At 26.1% G+C, this 21,763-nt stretch overlaps 1 protein-coding gene and 1 long non-coding RNA gene across 2 annotated transcripts in view; both read right to left on the bottom strand.

Annotated features, from left to right (window-relative positions):
• LOC105151517 (mid1-interacting protein 1) overlaps positions 1-20,280 on the bottom strand; it is a 37,636-nt gene extending 17,356 nt beyond the window's left edge. The window contains exon 1 of the mRNA XM_011065272.2: positions 19,623-20,280. Coding sequence (XP_011063574.1) covers positions 19,623-19,660 — 38 coding nt within the window. The 5' untranslated portion in view covers positions 19,661-20,280. The remainder of the gene's footprint in view (positions 1-19,622) is intronic.
• Positions 419-12,292, bottom strand: LOC147910163 (uncharacterized). Its single transcript, XR_015544684.1, has 2 exons — positions 7,152-12,292; positions 419-6,972 (listed from the first exon to the last, which is right to left on the bottom strand). It is a non-coding gene; the product is annotated as an uncharacterized LOC147910163 (long non-coding RNA).
• Positions 20,281-21,763: the final 1,483 nt, after the last annotated feature.

Here is a 21,763-nt window from a genome sequence, read left to right as displayed (position 1 = left end):
TATATAATTTGTCGTTAATTTAATTAAAACAATAGAGTTAAAAAAATTCAACCTAAAAAAATTATTAAATTTGATTCAAATTTAGTTTATTATTTACTAAGTATATAAAGTTAGTATGAACGCTATTTACTTTAAAACTTTTCTGTAGTCGAATAAGCAATCGAATAAACAATTAAAAAAAAATAAATTGATTAAATTTTATTTTTTAATTACATATTTTGTATTAAAATAATATTTCTTGACATACTTCAAAATTAAAAAAAAAAACAAAATGTTGTTTATCTTTGGAAATTGGTTTAAGTATAATCTTTTTAATATTTAACAGCGCTTTATGTTATATTTTTATTAGACTAACCATACAAAATATGATATTTACAATATTATTTAGGGTATATTCTATTCATATTGATTTCTAAAGTTCTATTTTTTGTAGCATAAATTCTATTTTTATAAATTTTCATGTTTCTAGATAATATGTGCATATTATCGATTTATATAATTTCAATACCATAGTTGAACTAATATTTGAATTTACTGAATTAATTTAGCTTTTCTTGCTTAAAGCAATAGTAGAATAAATCATTATAAATTAAAATATAATTTACATTTTTAAATGTATATATATATATATACATGGATAACTGTCCGTAAAAAATTTAGGACATTAAAATCTATTATTCTACACAGAGGAAATTCAAAATGCATATAATGAAATGTCTATGCAAAAAAATATACACATATCATTACACACACACACACACACACACACACACACACACACACACACACACACACACACACAGAGGGTGTTTGACAAGTAGCGATAAATCTTTCGCATGAGAGCAGAATGGACTAAATTGAGAAGAAAAGTCATCTACTTTGCAATTTTCGCAATGGTTAACGAGATATTAATTACTAAAAATCACTAAATATTGATTTTCAATAATTTTTTACTCAAATACTATCAACTTTACAGAAAAATTGTAAGAGACAAAAATTGTTTATTTTCTTCTCATAAAGTTTTGAGAATTTTTTCAAAATTTTTTAATACCGTATTTTCTCATATTGATAAAAATAAAAAAATGTTAAAAAGTTGATAAAAAATTCTGAAAAAATTCTTAGAGCTCTATGAGAAGAAAATAAACAATTTTTCTCTTACAGTTTTTCTGTAAAGTTGATAGTATTTGAGTAAAAAATTATTGAAAATTAATTTTCGACAATTTTTAATAATTATCTTGTTTATTATTGCGAAAATTGTAAAATGATACAGGACTTTTCTTTTCAGTTTAGTCCATTCTACTCCTGTATGAAAGTTGTATCGTTACTTATCAAACACCCTGTATATGTATATATTATTAAAGTTTATAATTCAATTATGTGAACATTTTATTTATCTATATATTTTAATATTGATTAATATTGATTGTTAAATTAATCAATATTAAAATATTTAGATAAATAAAATATTCACATAATTGAATTATAAACTTAAACATTGCTCGAAATTTTAATATTTGTCAAAATGCATTCTCATGATTTCCAATATTTTAAAAATTTTTACTATTATAAATATATTATATCATACATGCAAAAAATCTGTAGTAAATATTATGTTAAATTTTGTGCATAAGATTTTCAAACAGTTACAATATTTTAAGTTTTATTGTATAATTTCTATAGCATCGTATTATCAGAATACTTAAATATTATATTGGTATGTAAGTAAATCATTTTAATAAATGTATTTTGAATAAGTTCATAAATCCAAGATCTCAAGAATACATTCAAGATCTTAATGTCGAGATTATAATAGTTTCAGACTTATCATATAAATAATTAAGTGTGTTAATTGTCATTATGTAGAATTCGCATATTTAGATGTATTCATTTTCATATGTACATATTAACAATTTTTCCGTTATTAATATTCGTATCTATAGTTTTTACTTCTTGATTTATGTATGACGTATATGTATATATAAATATATATATTGCGTAAGATATTATGTAAACCATTATAAATTAAAATATAGAGATTTAAATTTGTAATAACATACACACGAGTGGATTTTCAATTATACAACTTCTCTATAAAAAATTATCTATAAAATGCAGATACTTAAATCTATTCTAAATATTATACCATTTTAAATAAGTAAAAAACAATGAAATGCGCAGAACGTCGAATTTATTAATACAAATTTCATCCGCAAAATAAGATAAAAGTTTAAAATTATTTATACACAAAATTATTTACAGAATAACAAGAGAAACAAGAATCACAGATAAAGAACAACAATAAAATTCAATAATTCCGAGTTTCAATTTTACATGTTTAAAACGGAAATGTCATGCGTTATGTAACACATATTTAGATGGTATTGAAGTTACTCGATCAAAAGCAAATAAGTAAACAAAGGATTTCAATACATAAATATAACATATACATTTACAGTTTTGCAAATAATTTTTTAGTATCTTAATCAAAATATTTATAATAGAGAAGTTCTGAATCACTATGAATTGCGCCATATTTATCCACGGAAATTTTCTGACTTCGTTTCGGATTACTAACTCATGTTATACTTTTATAAGATTATTAACTTTATTAACACATAGATTGACTTAGATTGACACATTTATTAATATATAAGAGTATAGAAAAAACTATTTTCCAAAAAATATCCATGTACTTATCTACTAATCTACTTATCTTCACGACTTAGCAAGTGAATTAGAATCTATGATCTGAAATATACAAGTCATATTTATCGTGATCGCATCGAATCGCATTTATCATTTTATCATCAGCCTGACGTAATATTGATAACCTTTTCTATCGCCAATTATATGTATCTGGAACGCAATATGTAATAATATTCGTCATCAAGTAGTTTTTTATAATTTGTGGATAAAAAAATTTATAATCAACTTTTAGATAAATGTTTCTTTTAAAAAATAAATTTTTTACGAAAATAAAATTAGTTGGAATATTTATTAATTTTAAAAAACTTTTCAGAATTATTGTTCGCAAAATGTTTAACTTCGAAATTTATCAAACAAACCTTATATAATATGCACTTCTGATTTATTTTTCTGAATGTCAGACATGACTTCAGAAGAACAGTGCGATAATAAGATAGTCGACTGAATATGCCCTACTACTTGTGAGTAATTATATGAGTAAATGAATTCAATAGGTAGCATTAATTCATGCAATCTGACTCGATTATATCTGTAGATTTATTGCTCAATTTATTTATTTTGTTCATTGTCAGATAAGCAAAGGGCAGAATTTCGTGATCATGATGTAATATTTCGCAGGTAATTGCTTTCTATAATTATTAAGAGATGGTTATTAATTTCCGATTCCGAATCATAGTTCTATCTATTTTTACAACATTATATTTAATTTATTTTCGTCATAACGTTTTCTTTGTAACCAAAGAGAGGAAACTCTTTATAAAATAGAATATGGCCAACTTAGACATACTGAGTACACATATCGATTGTAATGTTTTTGATACTTTTATTACTTTAGACTGTAAATTCTAATCTACCTGCATTAAAAAAAGGAAAAAAATAAATAAGTAAATAAATAAAAAGTAAATTATAATTAATTGTTTAGAAAATAGTTCTTTGTGTATTTTTATGTACATGTCAATAAATATGTCTCAATATGTTAATAAACTTACAATCTTATAAAAATAACATTTTATTTTTCATTTTTTTTTAACATTTTTGACAAAAAAAGAGAAACATACTTAGGTTATATTAGATACATATGTACCCAATATGACTTAAAATCTAAATGCTACCTCTTTTTAAAATCTTTACTGCACTTATAAATATTTGAAAAAGTCTTATATTTTTTTTAATGTTTAAAAATATTTTATCTTTTAAATGTGGCCATCAATTTTCAATTTTGGGTTTAACAAAAAATTAGAAAGAATCGCAAAGCTTAAGTAGGCCATATAAGTTATCTTATTATATCAAAGCGATGCATATAAATTAACACAAAGAAAATAACATATGATAAAAAATGAAATACTATGCGAGGAAAAACCTGTATAATAATGCTCACATTTATACTAATGACTAAAAAGACCATGTAAAATATATGTCTTGAATAATGTATATCAAAAGATTACGATGCTCAATGCATATACATTTATGAAAAGATTCAAATCTCGCATAAAATAAGTATATCAAATAGATTCTCGTAAAAATGTCTATAGATACAAAATCGAACGCAACAAGATGTACAAATATCAATAACATATAATCAATTTTTTATTATCATAACTCAAGTATCTCATTAATTATTTATTAATTATTATATGTATATAAAACTGTTACTTTAGTATCAATAAATAATTGATAAATGTTTTTATAGCAGATTGAACTATTTCTTACATTATTACATAATTTTCATAAAAGTACAATTAATATATTTTTTAATAAGTTTTTTCTTTCAATAGAATGTTAAACATCGTAAAATGTAATTATAAGATGCAAATTCAAGTCTGCTAAAATGTAAAATATAAACTTTTAAATAAAAAAATGACTTTTTTTTAAGTTCATTTTATAGATCTTTTTTGGAGAACTTGTGTTCTCTATTTGAATGACTCTCTATTTGTATTTTTCTAATCCATAATAGTAATTATTATATATTTTTAATTAATGATCTGGAAATATATAATAAGAAAATAATATTTAATTTCAAATAACATTTTATAAAAATAAATTTATAAAATAAACAAAAAATATAGATAATTAAATAATAAATTTATCTTTCTTATTTATCTTTCATAATATATATTATGGAACTCGAATCTAGACACAAAGAAATCTTTCATGTAAGCATATAATAAAAGCAGTATTGTGCTGAAAATGTCCTCTAAATTTGTGACTTTTCATAATATTATCCTTACCGAGTTTTCAAATTCTCAAAAAATGCTAAAGTCTTAAAACTTTTTTAGCAGACTCATAAATATATGCTTATATTTATGCGATTAAATTTATAATTTATATAATTTTTTATTATTTTCATAGTCTAGTATATGAATATCTATTATAGTATATGTATATCTTGTCAAAGACGAGAAAGAGAGAGAATCTTTTTGCTGCTTGATTTGACGATGCAAAAAATTCAAATATGCATTCAAATTTTGGCATAAATATTCGTTTTTATTTGTAAAATTCTTTATTTTTCTGCTTATATAGCTTTATAACAAATAATTATTTTTTTACTTATACGACTGATCTGTTTCAGTCTTATTTAAAATGTATCTTCAGATAATAACAGTTGAAATTGTGTAATAGACAGATTTAGAGATATAAGTATGCATAAACTTATAAAATTTTGTTTTGCAAGTTATATTTATAACATTGCAAAGGAGGCAAAAATAATCTTTGAAATACAATTCTTTGCACAAAAACAGTTAAGTGAATTAATCTTATTAAGATATCATATTGCTATATATCATTCAAACGCGAATACAAAGTTATCACTTCTCGCAATTTGATATGGGAGATGATACTATTGTGAAAGAAGAGCTGTACAGACATTGACGCGACTTAATTAAAAAAAACAATATTAAGAAAAATAATAAATACTATTTGATTATCATTTTAAAAACTCTACTCTTCCTTTTATTAATTGACTATATTAATTAATAAAAAGTTTAATAAATAATTTAATAAATTTAATAGATAATTTATTCATTGTAGAAATATGCGCGAACTGATTAGCGATATTGTTAGGCGATTTAATATAGCACAGTTTCGTAAAAAATCGATCGAAAGTCTTAAAATAAAGATCCATTCATTAAATAGAAATTAAAATGATTTTCCTTCATAAAAAATTCCTGTAACATAACACTGAAAAAAAAGATTATTAATTTGACTAAACGCATTTAATTCATAATGATTATTTAACATTTTGTTCGTATGATTATTTAATTCAAGTATTTATATATTTAAGTTAAATATACGTAAATTATATCAATATTATTTGTTTGAATTAACAAATGTTTGCTTGACAGCTCATGACCATTACATATAGTTGAATCAATTAATATTTTTTCGAAACAGCAGCTTTTTTTTCTCAGTGTAACATAGTTTATATACATCATTTTACATATACAGTTTAAAAATAAAAGTGGCTCGTAGCAATGATTCTACTGTAAAATTCGCATGACAAATGTGTATTTTTAGCGTATTGGATCGAGATAAAAATATATGAATCATTGATCTCCGGCTCTACTATCTGACTTTGCTTCTGAAGATCTCGAACGTCTATTTTACATTTTAATTATCGCTAGTTGTGTTCGCACAAACAATCGCGTAAAAAAAACATTTCAGAAGAATTCGCGTGTTATCGGAGAAGTCATCCAATGATAAAGATAGCACGTGATTTTTCATGACAAACATTTCATGATATATTTAACCAGTAATGATGCATGAAAGGAAAATGGGAATAAGAAAGGAAAAATCAAACATGCAATTTGTTGCAGCCGCGGTTTCGGGATCGTAAGGTTCTCAATAATATTAGACACTTCTTCTTATTTTACACGAACACGCTACTTTATTACAGAACATTGAGAGCACACGGCTCGGATTAAACGTAGTAACAATGGCAGTAAAAGAGGCGAACGGCTCTAATGGCGGGAAATATATAATGGCGGACACTCTCTCTTGTCGCGATCCGATCTCATTTTCTTCCGTTCACACGCGGCTACTTCCGGCATCTTCCTCAAAGTCACTCCTCGGCCGGTAACACGCGTCTTGCCCTCTATGTCAACGGTACTGAGGGCGCGTTTCCAACACAATTCATGAACATGTGATGGATTATAGCGCATGAATAGCGATGCGAACAATTGACCGGATGTATACAGAGAATACTAATGATTCTCCAAACGGGTATTGCATACCATTACTATTTCCGATTCTAGATTTAATTGTGTATTGCTAAAAAAAAAAAAATTTGCATGTTGGTAGATCGAGAAACTTGTGATGATTCATTGTTCACTTCCGTAACAATCCAAATATCTTCATCTTTCACACGACACTACATCCTTTTAGCAATTCGGATCGACAGCTGTTAGCCCAATAAATTTTTACATTTAAAAGATATTTAAGGAATTTACCAGAATGGGTTTACCAGAATGGGTTTTGTCATTTGATGAGTAATGCCATTTTCATATTGAGGCTCAAAACTTTTCAAATGATCCTCGTACATGTTTCGCTCACAAGTTCGGAATTTTTCACAATATGCACATTTTATTTCACAGGAACTTTTTCCAATTGTACAATTTCTCGAAAAAATCATCACAATAGTTATCATCTTTTGTCTGTTCAGCGGAGAATCAAGGTCCCTCTTGAAAGGTCCATTATTCTGTTGAAGGTCAAATTATTACAGATTTTTTACCTGAGTCGGAGTTCGTTCAAAAAAACCGGTTTTCGATTAAAAATTAGAAAAATGGCAACTGTGATCATCACAAATCATTTACTCTAAAATTTACTCTAAAAATTTAGTAGTGTAGTACAATACAATATATAATGTTTTAGAGATTTTTATCATGCAATTCAGTAAAATTAACTTATTTTATATTTTATTATAAAACTTATTTTATATTTTATTATAAAACTTATTTTATATTTTATTATAAAACTTATTTTATATTTTATTAGTGAATAAGAGAGATTTACATAAAATTCTTCGAAATACTATATTGTCCTATGACTACCATATTTTCAAGATAAATTCTAAGAAAAAATTTTCTTCGTGTACAGTTCAATTTTTTTATGCCAGTAAACTTGATATCAACAAAAATTGCATGAATATGTTAATGAGATTGACGAAACATCAACACTTTGAAATGTATAACATTATACGTAAATTGTATAATGTTACTGCAAAATTGATCATTAGAAATGATCATCCATTCCTCATAAGGTCAGCTTTTAGTGTAAAAATTATAATTGCGTAAACGTATCTTTTGTAGCTTGAGAGAGCACGATTAGAAATAATATATATAATAATATAATTGTGTGAGAAGTTGCAAATTATTTCTGATTATTTTATTTTACCATGACGTTGTAATTACATAATTATATAATATAAAATAATGTTATATATTATAATTATATAAGTATAAAAATAAGATGTAATCATATAATAATACAAATAAAAAATTTTTAATGTACATTCTATATTCTTCTCAATAATATAGAAAAACATAGTTTTTCATAGCAAATAGGAAAATTTGATTATGTGAGCAATTTAATTTCCATTAGATAATAAACATATTAATTATGCACTGCTAATATTATTTATTATTACTAATATTATTACTTAATCGTTAAATTCTGTATAATCTTATATAATACATAGCATAATTATTTGAAAAATTCGTCATATTGAGAGTGGGAAAAAGTACATCCAACATATAAGAAACTGATCTCGTTAACAGTTATGTACATATCGAAGAAAATTATATATTATAGAAAATAAAAGAAATTTGTAATTTGCACTTTGTAATTTGCACTTTGTTCTTGTCAATATCGATAAAATATATCTTATTTCTTCACAGATTTTTAAAAGTGATATAATCAAAAATAATTCTTTGTCTCAAAATATATATGGAATAATAGAATAAGTTATTTTTCGCAAACGTCCCATTTTCCAGAAAATCAAATTAAGAAATTATCAAAAAAATTATCAAAAAAATCAATTAAGAAATTAAAAATATCTCCTCACTTTTCAAGCTCGAATGACCATACTTTACTTTCATGGTTTATATATAACTCACAAATTACCATATACTCGACAGTATTCGACAGTAATTATTAATTTATTTTAACATATATAAAGAAAAAAACAGAACCTTCTATTAAGAATGTTCTTTGCTTGTTTATCTTAAAAATTAATCGTGGGAATTTTCCTAATCACAAGATGCCCGCAATTATAATATGCAGAAAAAAATGTCCTTAATCTACATCATACAATTACATGCCTCACTGATGAGCACTCTAAACGAACTATCACTCTCGATACTTATATCAGGTCGGTGAACTGTCTCGTCGGGATAACCTTCTGATGCTCATAAAGAATCGGCACTTAAAAGCAATTAGTCTCAGTTGTAACTTTTATCGATACATGCAATGCTCACGTGACGGACACGCATCGTTTTAACGATTTCATGAGAGATACTTGATGTACAGATATTAATGGTAATCAATTACTGAATCAAGCTATCAATCGATTAATTAAGCGTGGCACGTGTCGCTCTTTGAACAGATTATCAATCTTTATGAACGATGCTACATTTCATAAATCTGATAAGACAGTAATTTCTCACGCACCTTTTTATATCGCGTCTGCGATTTCACTAAGTTCTGATAGATATAAAAATATATTATCATAATTAAAATGCAATCGCGAGTAGGGACTTATCACTATTTGCTAATAATCAAATATTTAATATTTTTTGCAGCTCAATATAAAAACATCGAATAAAAAATTATGAATAAAATTATGAATAAAATAAATATTTTTTCGAATATTCATATTTAATTTTCATTTTCATAAATATTTTTAATTTTCAAAACTTTGAAAGCCAAATCAAAACTTACATAGCTGTACAGTGTACAGTACATAAAAAATCGACTAGTAAAGTGTTTCATATAAAAGTTATTATTATTGAGATTGCATGATATTTGATTAATCAGAACAATAAAATATTTATAAATATTTATAATATATATGTATATAATAAAATATAAAAGATAGTTTTTTTGTTTACAAGCTTTAAGCACAAAACACAGGTTCTTACATAACGCATAACACATAAGGCATAAGAAATTCAACCAATCAAAGTTTTTTATTTCATAGAAAAAAGGAAACAAAGGACTTTGATTGATTCATTTTCTTATACATTGTGTTATGTAAGAGTCTATACTCTCCACTTTATCATAAAAAAAATTGGAATTATTTATAATTTTATTTAGTTTTTGAAATGCATTATTCGATATATTTGATACAATACTTATGCCTATTCATTCAAGATAAATAGTTTTTAAATATCTCAATATATTGATATTTTTACTCGATATGACAAATCTAATCGCTAGTAATTGCAAAATATCCGCACGGTTATTTTTCGATAAACACTTTTTGTAATCCAGCTATCTGAATTTTAACGCTAACTCAGCTATCAAGAAATTGAAAAAATATCTCTCATAGCGTGTTTTCGATTAGGTAAGAGGACCTTTTTTCTAATAAAAAAATAATAAAATATTACAAGAAACGGTCTAAAAATAAATAATCGTTATCTTGGTAAATATTTATAATATTTGCATAAATCTGTAAATCAAACAATATTTCTAAAAATTTTGGAATTCATACTGCATATGTATAATACACATGGAGAGAATTTTTTTCTTAGAATTTACTCTAAAAATGTGATAGTCATGCGGGACAATATTGTATTTCAAAGAATTTATGTAAATCTCTCTTATTCATTAATAAAACTATAATAAAATATAAAGTAAGTTTGATTAATTTTACTGAAGTAATAAAAATCTTAAAATTCTTAAAAATCTTAAAATTCTTAAAAATCTTAAAATTCTTAAAAATCTTAAAATTCTTAAAAATTTTGTATTGTACCACAACTACCATTTTCTAGGTAAATTTTAAAAGAAAATTCCGCGCATAAACTTGCAAAATTACATGAATATAAATATAAAAATAAAATATAAGTATTATAGAAAATTATATTAAATGACTTTATAAATATTCATTTATGTGATTTCTATAAATATTCTGCCAATATGCATAAAAAAAGTTTTATCTATTCGTATGTGTCTGAATAGTTTTGCAATTACAAATCCTGTAAATGGAATTCACTTATTTTGATTTGCATATAACCTTTGTTTTTATTCAAGTTCACGTTCTTTTTTCGATAAAATAAACGAACCAAAATCGTTCAATCTATAAATAGATCGTGTATTTACAATAATTAAAGGAAAACATAAATATTTAAAATATATACAAAGAAAATGTTCTTTTCTTAATTTTACAATTTACAATCAACATTTCACAGCACATTTAGTAGTTGCTCGAAATATTTCAAGATCTTATATACAAAAGTTATGTGCAAAATAAACAAATTTTCTTTCACTTTAATTTAATTTACACTTTTCGTAACAGCATAGAAGCTTGCATTGTAACATTACTGTAACATTTGTAATGTTACTGTGATATTACTAGTACATTGTAATGTTGCTACATTATTGAAATAATCTGTGCTATATGGGAATTGTAAGCGAGGAACTTGCATACGGGATTCTATAATAAACTTTAATCTTGTAATCAAATATAAAGGAATAAAAGAAACTTTTTTTTAAATCCTTTTGTAGAAGTATCATATATTAGTTGTCTCTTGTCAAGAAGTATTTGCTTTTTACGTCATTTATACGCTTATATCTTATAATGAGCTAATCGCAAATAAAAAGATGTAAAGAATGTAATTGAACTTTGTGTGATCACCATAATAAAATATGCAAAGAACATAAAAATCGCTCAACAATTGATGATATGTGTCAGCAAAAGTGCCTCTCTTCTTAGAATGTCTGTATTATATAACGAACGTAATTACACGAGCGAATCGTCTAGAAACGATTTTGCAGTTTAACAAATGCAGTTTAAAAAGTATAAGAAAGAAATCTCTCTTCCTTGTATTGTTACGGCATCATCATTCTTTCAATAAAAAAATTTTTTTAATCTATTAAAGAATTTCTATTAAAGAATCAACGTAGAAGTTTATAAAAAATGACGATCAGCAGAAAATAAAAACCAAGAATTGCTACGTTGCTACTCTCAATATATAAATACATATATAAGTTTTTCTTCATGAATTTTTCTGTTCAAAAATATCTTATACATATTTCTTCATAATAAATCAAACACATATAATTACATTTAAAAAATCTTTTGTTTAAAATTTATGTGAAAGCAAATTTAATTTATTTTAACAATAACATAAATTCATTATTTAGATATTTATTGTTATGTGAAAACTGTTCCATTTCTTTTAATAATATGCACAAATAGAAACCACGTAAAACTTTTTGTGACAAAGTGTGATATAATTACGTATGTAATTTTGTCCATCCAAATCGATTTTGCGCAATTATACAAAATTTGCAGCTTTAATTCTGAGAATCGCTATAAAGCGATGTAATTACAATCACTCTTATTAAATTATAGAATATATTTAATTTATATAATGCCATATTATTTATATATGTAATATATAATATATATTGACATATATATATATATATATATATATATTACACATTCTAATATATACATATATATTTATAATATATTAAAAATAATTCTCGAGAACATTACTGATAACAATTCTTGAAAAAAAAAATTAAAATTTGATAAGAATACATTTCGATCAAGATATGATAAACTAATGAAATTACAATATATTTCTTTGAAATATTTTACTTTATATTCTTCTGAAGTCACGTTTATAATAATATACATGTAGTCACTGAAAAATATCAATAGCGAAAAATAGTGGTAAAATTTTTCAAGATATTTAATGTCATTAAAAATTAAAATTGTGATGGATAACAAGTTGAGGATAGGCGGTACGGCAAGTGCCAGTATGATAACAACATTTACATTAAAAGTGGTGAATGACATTGACATTTCAAGTTCGCCAAAACATGATGATTATTTGATTTTTCCAAAGCTGGCAATAAAATTTTTGTAACCACCAAATCCAAAATTTAAGACGCAAGGAAAACCGCCTACGTTCTTTTATTAATGATCATATATACAAAATGTTTGATAAATAACAGTAAAATTCTTACATAGGGATAAAGCGGAAACTAAGTCGAAAAGTTCTCTATCATTGCAATTTTAGTAATAATTAAGATATCAATTACCAAAAATCACCAAATATTGGTTTTCATATACAATAATTTTTTACTCAAATACTATTAACTTTACAAAAAAAAAAACAGCAAGAGACAAAAATTGTCTGTTTTCTTCTCATAGAGTTCTAAAAAATTTTTCAAAATTTTTTATCAACTTTTTAGTATTTGTATATTTTCTTATTAGTAATTATTTTTCCAACATGAGAAAATACGGTGCTAAAAATTTCTGAAGAAATTCTTAAAGAAGAATTCTACGAGAATTTTATTGCTGTTTTTCTGTAAAGTTGATAGTACTTAAGTAAAAAATTGAAAAAAATATTCGGTGATTTTTAGTCATTAATATCTTGTTAACTATTGCAAGAATTGTAAAATGATAGAGGATTTTTCGACTCAGTTTAATCCGTTCTACTCCTGTTTTATTTTTCAAACACTCTATATAATACGAGTACCCATGTTAAACAATGAACAGCAAACGTAGTGAATAAAAAAGAAAAAAACGGTATTCAATCGATGCAATATTAAGAAGCGTTTAATTCATTCATTGCATATGTTCCAAAATTATTATCTAAAAACATATCTACATTATTTTCCTGTCGTACCAAAAAGAAATCGAAGAACAAAAAAAAACTTTCATAAAATATGGCAAAGTTCATGAAAGCAATACTTAAAAGTTAAAATTAATTTCAAATTAATATCAAATTAAAATGTGCATTAAATTAATTCTTCTGTTTCAAAATCATTTAACAAATATTTAAAAAATATTTAATAAAATATTCACTTGTTAATTGTCAAAAATTTATTAAATTGCTAGTCAATTTAACTCATAACATTACTGCGATTTAGTAGAGTTTCAAGACTAAATAAATCATTTCGGCGCACGTTTCTAAGGATTACATACATAGTTGTAAATTCACACAAGAATCATACAAGCATTTAAGATTTAGTTAGACCGTTTAAGACTTTGATTTCTATAGTTTGTAATATTCATTTGTATTTTTATGATTATTACATGACATGTGTGCGATTCATAATATCATTTTAACATTTTAAAATTTAAAAACTTATTTATGTGTTACTTTTAAGTAATTTTTTATTATAAAATTGCATTGCAAATTATTGTACATAATAAAAAACTTTTTCTTTAAACTTTTGACAAATTCATTTAAAAAATTTCAAAAAAATTATAATTCTACAAGCTTTTACTGTGTTTATAATAACGATCGCCAAATTATAACGGCAACAAATTAGTGTAAATGATGCTTCGTATGTATTACCGAGAAGTTTTAAAATATATATCAAAACATGTACTATCTATACAAGTGTAAAACTTTTACGCTCATATCTATAAGATTATAAGAAAATAATATAGATTGACAGATATAAAAACATAAACTGCAGTTTTCTTTCACAATTCATATCATAATGCCATATACAGTGAAAAGAAAAGCATAATAAATTAAATATATTATAGATTAAAAATACGGATTAAATATGCTAAAAAAACATGTATATATATATATGTATATATATATATATATATATATATATATATATATATATATATAAAATATAAAAATATGCAATATTTGTATTATTTTACAATAAAAAAGTTATATTTTAATAAATATTTATATAATAGTATTAATGAAACATTTACTTCCAATAAATAAATATTTATAATAAGAAAAATGATATTTAAATCAAATAGTTCTTGTATTAAATATATGTTTACATTTAATAAATATTTAATTAGTGATATTCAAACAAATATTTATTAAAAATTTAGTAATATTTTTTTTAAATAAAATAAATTAAATAATATAAATCAAATAAAAATGTTTTTAGTGTACAATTTGCTCGAAATTCGAAAACAATTAAAGACTTGTAAATACATCTATATAATTTCTATAAATCGTATGTCAATTTTCATGAAGATGTTAGATAGAATTTTATCACGTGATTATTATGTGATATTCAATAAACTCAAGAAATGCTATTATGTGTACATTCTGCTCATGACATTGTCACGTGCAATATGATCACAAAAGGAAAACTTTAATCAGACTTTGATCAGACTCTGATCAGTCTCTTTAATATTAACTGTATAGGTATTATTATGATTAGCTCTAATCGATGAATAAATATTTCTGACAATGAGTGCTAAGTAAACTTACACTCGTAAAAAATTAATGTATGTTCAATGCATTATTTAGTTTCTAGTATAAGAAAATTTCACAGTGATAGCAAAGCCGCGGCAATGGTGTCACGGGTAAAGTCATAGCTAATGCCAGACTTTCTACAAACGATGACCAAGACCGAAAGGCGGGACGTGCTTCGCGTAAAATTGCACTGGCAATTCTTTCCAAATTCACTCTTTCGAGTGCTACTTTGCGCCTCGATGCGCACGTGATCGCTTCTTTCGCCAATCATTTCTTTTGCGTTCATTTTTTTTTAACAGATCGCAATCATATATCCGCAATCATATGAGAAATTCTGAATAATAAAATTGCGAAATGTATACATACGTACCTTTCATAATCGATGCATATGTGTAATTACTAATTATACATATTATAATTATAATTATGCAAAATATATATATGTTAACTTAACTTCTTTTATTTGACATTATACCTTGTCTTTTTTTTACCTTCGTCTTTAATTTTGTTTTGTAGCAAATGCAATATACTTTTTTGGATATATAATAAAACAGTATATTAATATTATTAATAATATTTAATAAGTATTTAATATTATATATATTTTTAAATTAATAATTTATATATACACACACACATATATTTATATATATATATATATATGTACCGCATTATACAAAAAAAAAAGATTAAATAATCATTAAAAACAAATAAAAATGTAAGTAATATGCATAATTAATATTGTAAAAAATTAATATATGCATGTATATTTTTTTTTATTGTTGTATATTTTTTCAGATATATTTCAGATATAATTATGTATAATAATGATATATATACATACATACAGATATGAATGGCAGGGGACCAGGGGGATCGCTTACATCACTTTTGCCGACAGTTCGTTTGTGCACAAAAATTGTTACCTGCAGCTCGATTGCCTACATGCACTTTTGCACAAATAAAACTGTTAGAAATTATATTTGCCTACATGTATTATTGCCTACAGCTTGCTTACATGTACTATTCTCTGTTTTAAAAATAGAAATTCTGTTTTTTAAACACAAATTTTCTGCTTTAAAAACACGAATTCTCTGTTTTAAAATTCTGCTTTGAAAATACAAATTATTTTCTTACTTAACTTTAATTTTATATTTGTGCACAATCAAGCTGTAGACAATAATACCTATAGGGTAGACAATAAGTATGTAGCCAATAATACATATAAGCAAATATGACTTCATTTCTGAAATTTTTATTTGCAAAAATGCATGTAAGCAATTGAGCTGTAGGCAATAATTTTTGTGTCTAAACGGACTGTCGACAGAAGTGACAAACGATACAAAAGGCAATCGATTTGTTGGTAACAGGAGTCATCTCATATATTAAAATTATAACAGTTAATTTCTACAAGTTAAATATATATATATATATATATATATATATATATTAGTATACATCTGGTTGTACATATATATATATGTATGTATGTATCTAATAATATATACATAATAAAAACGAATGTGATTTATAGATCAAAATTTATGAAAAGAAGAGCATAAAAACCACCGCACAAGATATTGTTTGTGATATTTATCATTATATTAATAAAATTATATACATGTAAGATATAATATATTTTTAATAAATAATTAATAAAAGATCTTATAAAGGAATTAAAAAAAAAATTAATTTTAAAAAATCAATAAAAGCTGGAGGAGTAAAAAGTTCGTATACATTATTACTTTGTTGCTATAAAATTTGATATATATTTTTTACATAAAAAATATTCAAATTGGTAAATTATATTTAAAATTTATTATTTGTTTTCATATAAATTTCAAAGAAAAAAATTTTGCAAAAAAAGATTTTGCTGTTCGCTGTTGCTTAATTTTGTTGAAAATGTAAATATTATTAAGAGGAAAACATACTAAAAATATCGGATACTTTAGTATGGAAAATACATGTTTATATCCATAAATCATATAGATAATTTAATGTTACATGCGAAATCAGAAATAATTCAAGTTCCATTGGGTTCTACATCACCTTTGTCTTACTAAATTAATGAAATATATTTATGAGTGTTGGAATATACGCCCCTTATTAATTCTTACAATTAGTTAAAGGCAGTAAAGCTATATTCAATTTTTTATAATGTAATATTTGCATCTGTAAAAAGTGTATATAATTAAAAAACATTATTTATCTCAAATTTATTGATCTTCCACATATACAGAGAACTCTGAAAAATATTAGAGTCTGAATACAAACACGGCGCATTCGATTAGGAAATTTCTAGTCATTAATGACAGCGAAGGTATAATTATTGCACAGTTACAAGTGTATAAGCTGTCCGACTTGGCGTGCACTGTACTTCATACAAACTACAGTTTCGACATTCGTCACATTTTACAAATGTACCTGTACGACTGGTACTGTTATCTGACTAGAGAAACTGCAAACACGAAATACATGTGTAACGAAATACACATTCCTCCTCTGAGATATCTCAGATTTTCATTATTCTTTCGTTTTGTGATTGCGCACAACAATATTATCCTCAAGCTTAATCTACAGTGTGCTCTTTGTTTCTTGTTAATTGGTTATAGAAGAGATTCAGAACTTCTTTGTTCTGCAATCAATTAAGAATCATGGCACACAAAGAAACTTAAACAGTTAAATATAAACAAGCAATTTAATTAGTCAATTAATAATTAATTAGTCAATCACAGTAGAGACTGTGAAGTCGTAACGTAAACAGTAGCAAATCTAACATGTTGTTTACGACCTGCTGCTTAATTTGTTTATATATAGAATTATTATATCTGAAAAATCACACAAGATATATATATATATATACATTTTAAAAAACAATAATAAATCCGGAGACGGAAAGAGGTGATATAATTATTTTAAGCATTAAATGTAGATGTTTAATAAAATAAAATTTCTAGAACATAATTTTTATTAACGATTCTGATTAATATAATTTTATAAATATAAAATTTTAATTAATGGTACGAAGTTTTACCTCAAAAATAGTATTGCTGGTAACTCTATTTGTGTGCTACACAGAGAAAAAAATTTCTTCGGATTTAATAAATTTTATTGTATCCAAATAAATTTGTTATTTAGAGTGATCTAAACAAACCAATGTTTGAATCAATAAGTGCAATTGTTTGAATTTGAAATAATGTATATCTTTGTCTTAAATACATTATTTATTTGAACAGGCAATGTCTAGGTTTGGCATTCGCGTGATGAAACATGGCACAAACATAATTAATATAGCACATAATACTGCTCGTTTAATTTCGTTGTTATACATATAAACTATTATTTTCGTAATTTCGGCCAAAAAAATGTAATGGTTATTCTAAGAAAACAATTTACATGGAACAACATCTATCCAATTTTGCCATTTTCAAATAATTTGTTTGTATTCATTATAGTAAAATAATATATTATTGAGAGAAAGATATTACTTCAAATAATAATGTTATTTCTGTTAAACAATAGTGATTTCTCGAATAAAACAACAAAATAATATTTTGTACAAGCATATGTTATTTTATAATAAAACAAATTTTAATCAAATAAACACTAATAAATCCAAAGAAACGTTTTTCTTTATGATATGATTCTAACTGAAAAATGTGTCTTATGAAAAAAACGGACAAATGTAATATAGCTTATAACGATCATGAGGAAAGTCTAATACAAAAAAGTACATCTACGAAGCATTGCGCAAAGCATAACATGTTTTTCACTTGGCCAAAAAAAAAAAAAGAAAGAAGCTTGCACTTTTTGCATTCAGAATTTTTCTTTTTTTCTTCAATACTTGTACATATATATTCTTTAAAACTCAGAGTGAATTATCATTCTAAAGAGTAAAATCTCATTCTTAAAGTTTGAAAATTGAGCCACTCTTTTTCAAGACTAACTTAATTTTCACTCTTTAGAAATAGATTCCACTTTAAAGAATTTAAAGAGTATTTATCTTGTGCAAAAATTTTTGGGAATCAAACAACGCGAACAAGATTCAATCTAAACATAATACCACAGCTTTCGTGTAGACTGTAGAACGCTTCGAAATGGAGCACATTTACGAACGCACGCAAGTTTCGCGATCCATCGTTCGTCGAGCGGCTTCTTTACACGCAGACCGTTTTATTGTGGAAAAGTTTCGTCAAGGCCTTATCGTACGTGGCCGGGATTATGTTGCAATAGTATTAAAACGCGATTTTATTTAGCTCGCCCAATCATATTGCTCCAAAATTGACTAATCGACTTCGCGAGCGGCCATAGGAACGAAAACAAATTTTCGACTCGTAGTATGCGGTATCCACATACTCGGTGCAAAAATGTGGTTGCGCGACTTGCCTCGAGATGCGGTTCTAACGAAAGGAACGAGTCTCGAAATTGGACAAACACGTTTCGACATCGAGCAAGAAGTAGATAAATATATTAAAATGAGGAAATTTCACAACTTACCTGGCGGGATCCACGTTCGGCATGTCCCCGTAGTTCATTTTGCTTATGTCAGCGTAGTCTGCGAGTGCACGCGCACCTGACTGTCACTAATGACAGATGAGAAAGAGAGAGAGGAATCGGAGGACGGTCGCGTGTCGACTGCGAGAGCTCCGAAAAGATGACAGACCGCAATAGCCGGGTGAAAGGGAGAGAAACGAACGGATCAATTCGCAACTCGCCGCTCGTATCTCTGCGTGAGAGAAATGTGAGAGAACGAGGATGAAAACGATTGTCACAAGGAATGCCGTATGAAGCTGGACGAGCTTGGTATCACACTTATACGGAGCATCGCCGATCGGAACTGGCAGGAACTGCGGCGGTAGCGGCACCGTACCTCTCGCCCCTCCCAATTTCTCTTTCTCTCTCTCTCCGTCTCATCGGTCGCGCGGCTCGCGCGCCAAGTACGACGAATTTTGATAAGGACTCCGGTCCCGTGTCTTTATCACGCCACGCCACGCCACGCCACGCGTTGCATTCACGCGTTAATGAGATGGACGAGATGGACGATGCGCACGGAACTCACACCTCTCCAGCCTCCCGGCTCGAGACAGATCACGCAGCCGAGCGGTGACAGTGGTGACAGTGGTGACAGTGACGGCAGTGGCGGTAGTAGCGGCACCCGCACCCCGCACCCCGCACCTCCCGACCAGCTGGTCGTACCTCCCACCACCTCTCTCATGTCGGACCACAATCCGTGAGCGCGATTGGCTGTCGAGAAACCACGCGAGCTCCTCGTTTCCTCTCTGTCGGCATCGACGCCTTTTTCGCTCCTTTTCCACGTATGAGCTCGATTCATGTCATATTATATCAGTAATTATATCAGTACGGCAACCGTCAACGGATGGGTTCACGTTGGATCGACGGAACGATATTTAGCTGTAATTGATATATTGATATTGATATTCGTGCTAATCGTTATCGACGTGAGCCGGCATCGATAATAATTAACGTAATAGAGGTGAAGTAACGATCGATATATGATCTTGACACGGTCTCGATACTCGTAATATCCAATAAATATGTAACAATAATATTCGAGAAAACAGGAGTCCAAATTCGGGACTAAAACAGTTTATAAGACGTCTGAAAGATATCTTTGCAGACATTTTTCGTGAGAACTACCTAAAAGATATCTAATTCTCATTTCTACCAATATAGTTTAATTTTAATCTTTTGATTCAACGAACTCTTCGTCTTTTTCTCATTCTAAAAATTAGAAAAAATAAAGAGCAAGTTAAACTGAGATTAAAGTTGATCTACATTGATAGAAACGGACATAAGAGGTGTCTTATGTCATGATTTTGGACTTCGTGAGATTACATCAATATTATATAATTTTTCAATAATATAATATATAGATTATGTATAATATAACACACGTTATGTACAATTATATATTCTTGAATAGGAAATTACATACCCAGCAAATATACTAACAACAATAATTGTTATCTGTCCGTTACAATTTTCTCAACGTTACTAATTAATTTGACATATAATTTAATATATAATAGTTGCATAACATGTTATATTTTTGAAGGAAATTATAACTAAAGTCATATTATTGCAATTTTTTTAGTTAGGGTTTGCTGGATAATATTAATTATGTTACTGTTAGTTTACTGGGTATATCAACTATTATAAATAAATCGCCTATATTCACTATCGCCATTATTATAAAAAATAATAAAAATTTATAATTCTTTTAATATAAAACTATAATCTTCCATTTTTTTTTAAATATATATAAAATTTGTGAAAAATTCTTCCCTACTTATCATATATATAATAAAAGTGCGTTTATAGTTTAATTTTTCACTCGCTTTTGTATTATGCTTTTTTCCACGTTTCTTCAATTATTTTTCTAATAGTAAAACAACAACCGAGATACTAAAACTAATAAAACTTATCTAATTTATTCTAATTTATTCTTCTCACCTAATTTATTCTATTTATTTTGGAGATATTGAAATAAATTGAGCGAGAATAAAATCTTTATTTCAATTACTCACAAAAACAAAATATCTCTTCTACGTAGAATATTTGTAAATAAACGAAAAAAAAATTTTAACTCTAACATTGAATCTTATTATTTGAATATA

The sequence above is a fragment of the Acromyrmex echinatior genome, chromosome 3, assembly GCF_024713525.1.
Source record: "Acromyrmex echinatior isolate Ae372 chromosome 3, ASM2471352v2, whole genome shotgun sequence".
Classification (NCBI taxonomy): Eukaryota; Metazoa; Arthropoda; class Insecta; order Hymenoptera; family Formicidae; genus Acromyrmex; species Acromyrmex echinatior.
Note: the sequence above shows the minus strand (reverse complement) of the source record. Positions and strands in the feature narration are given on the sequence as shown.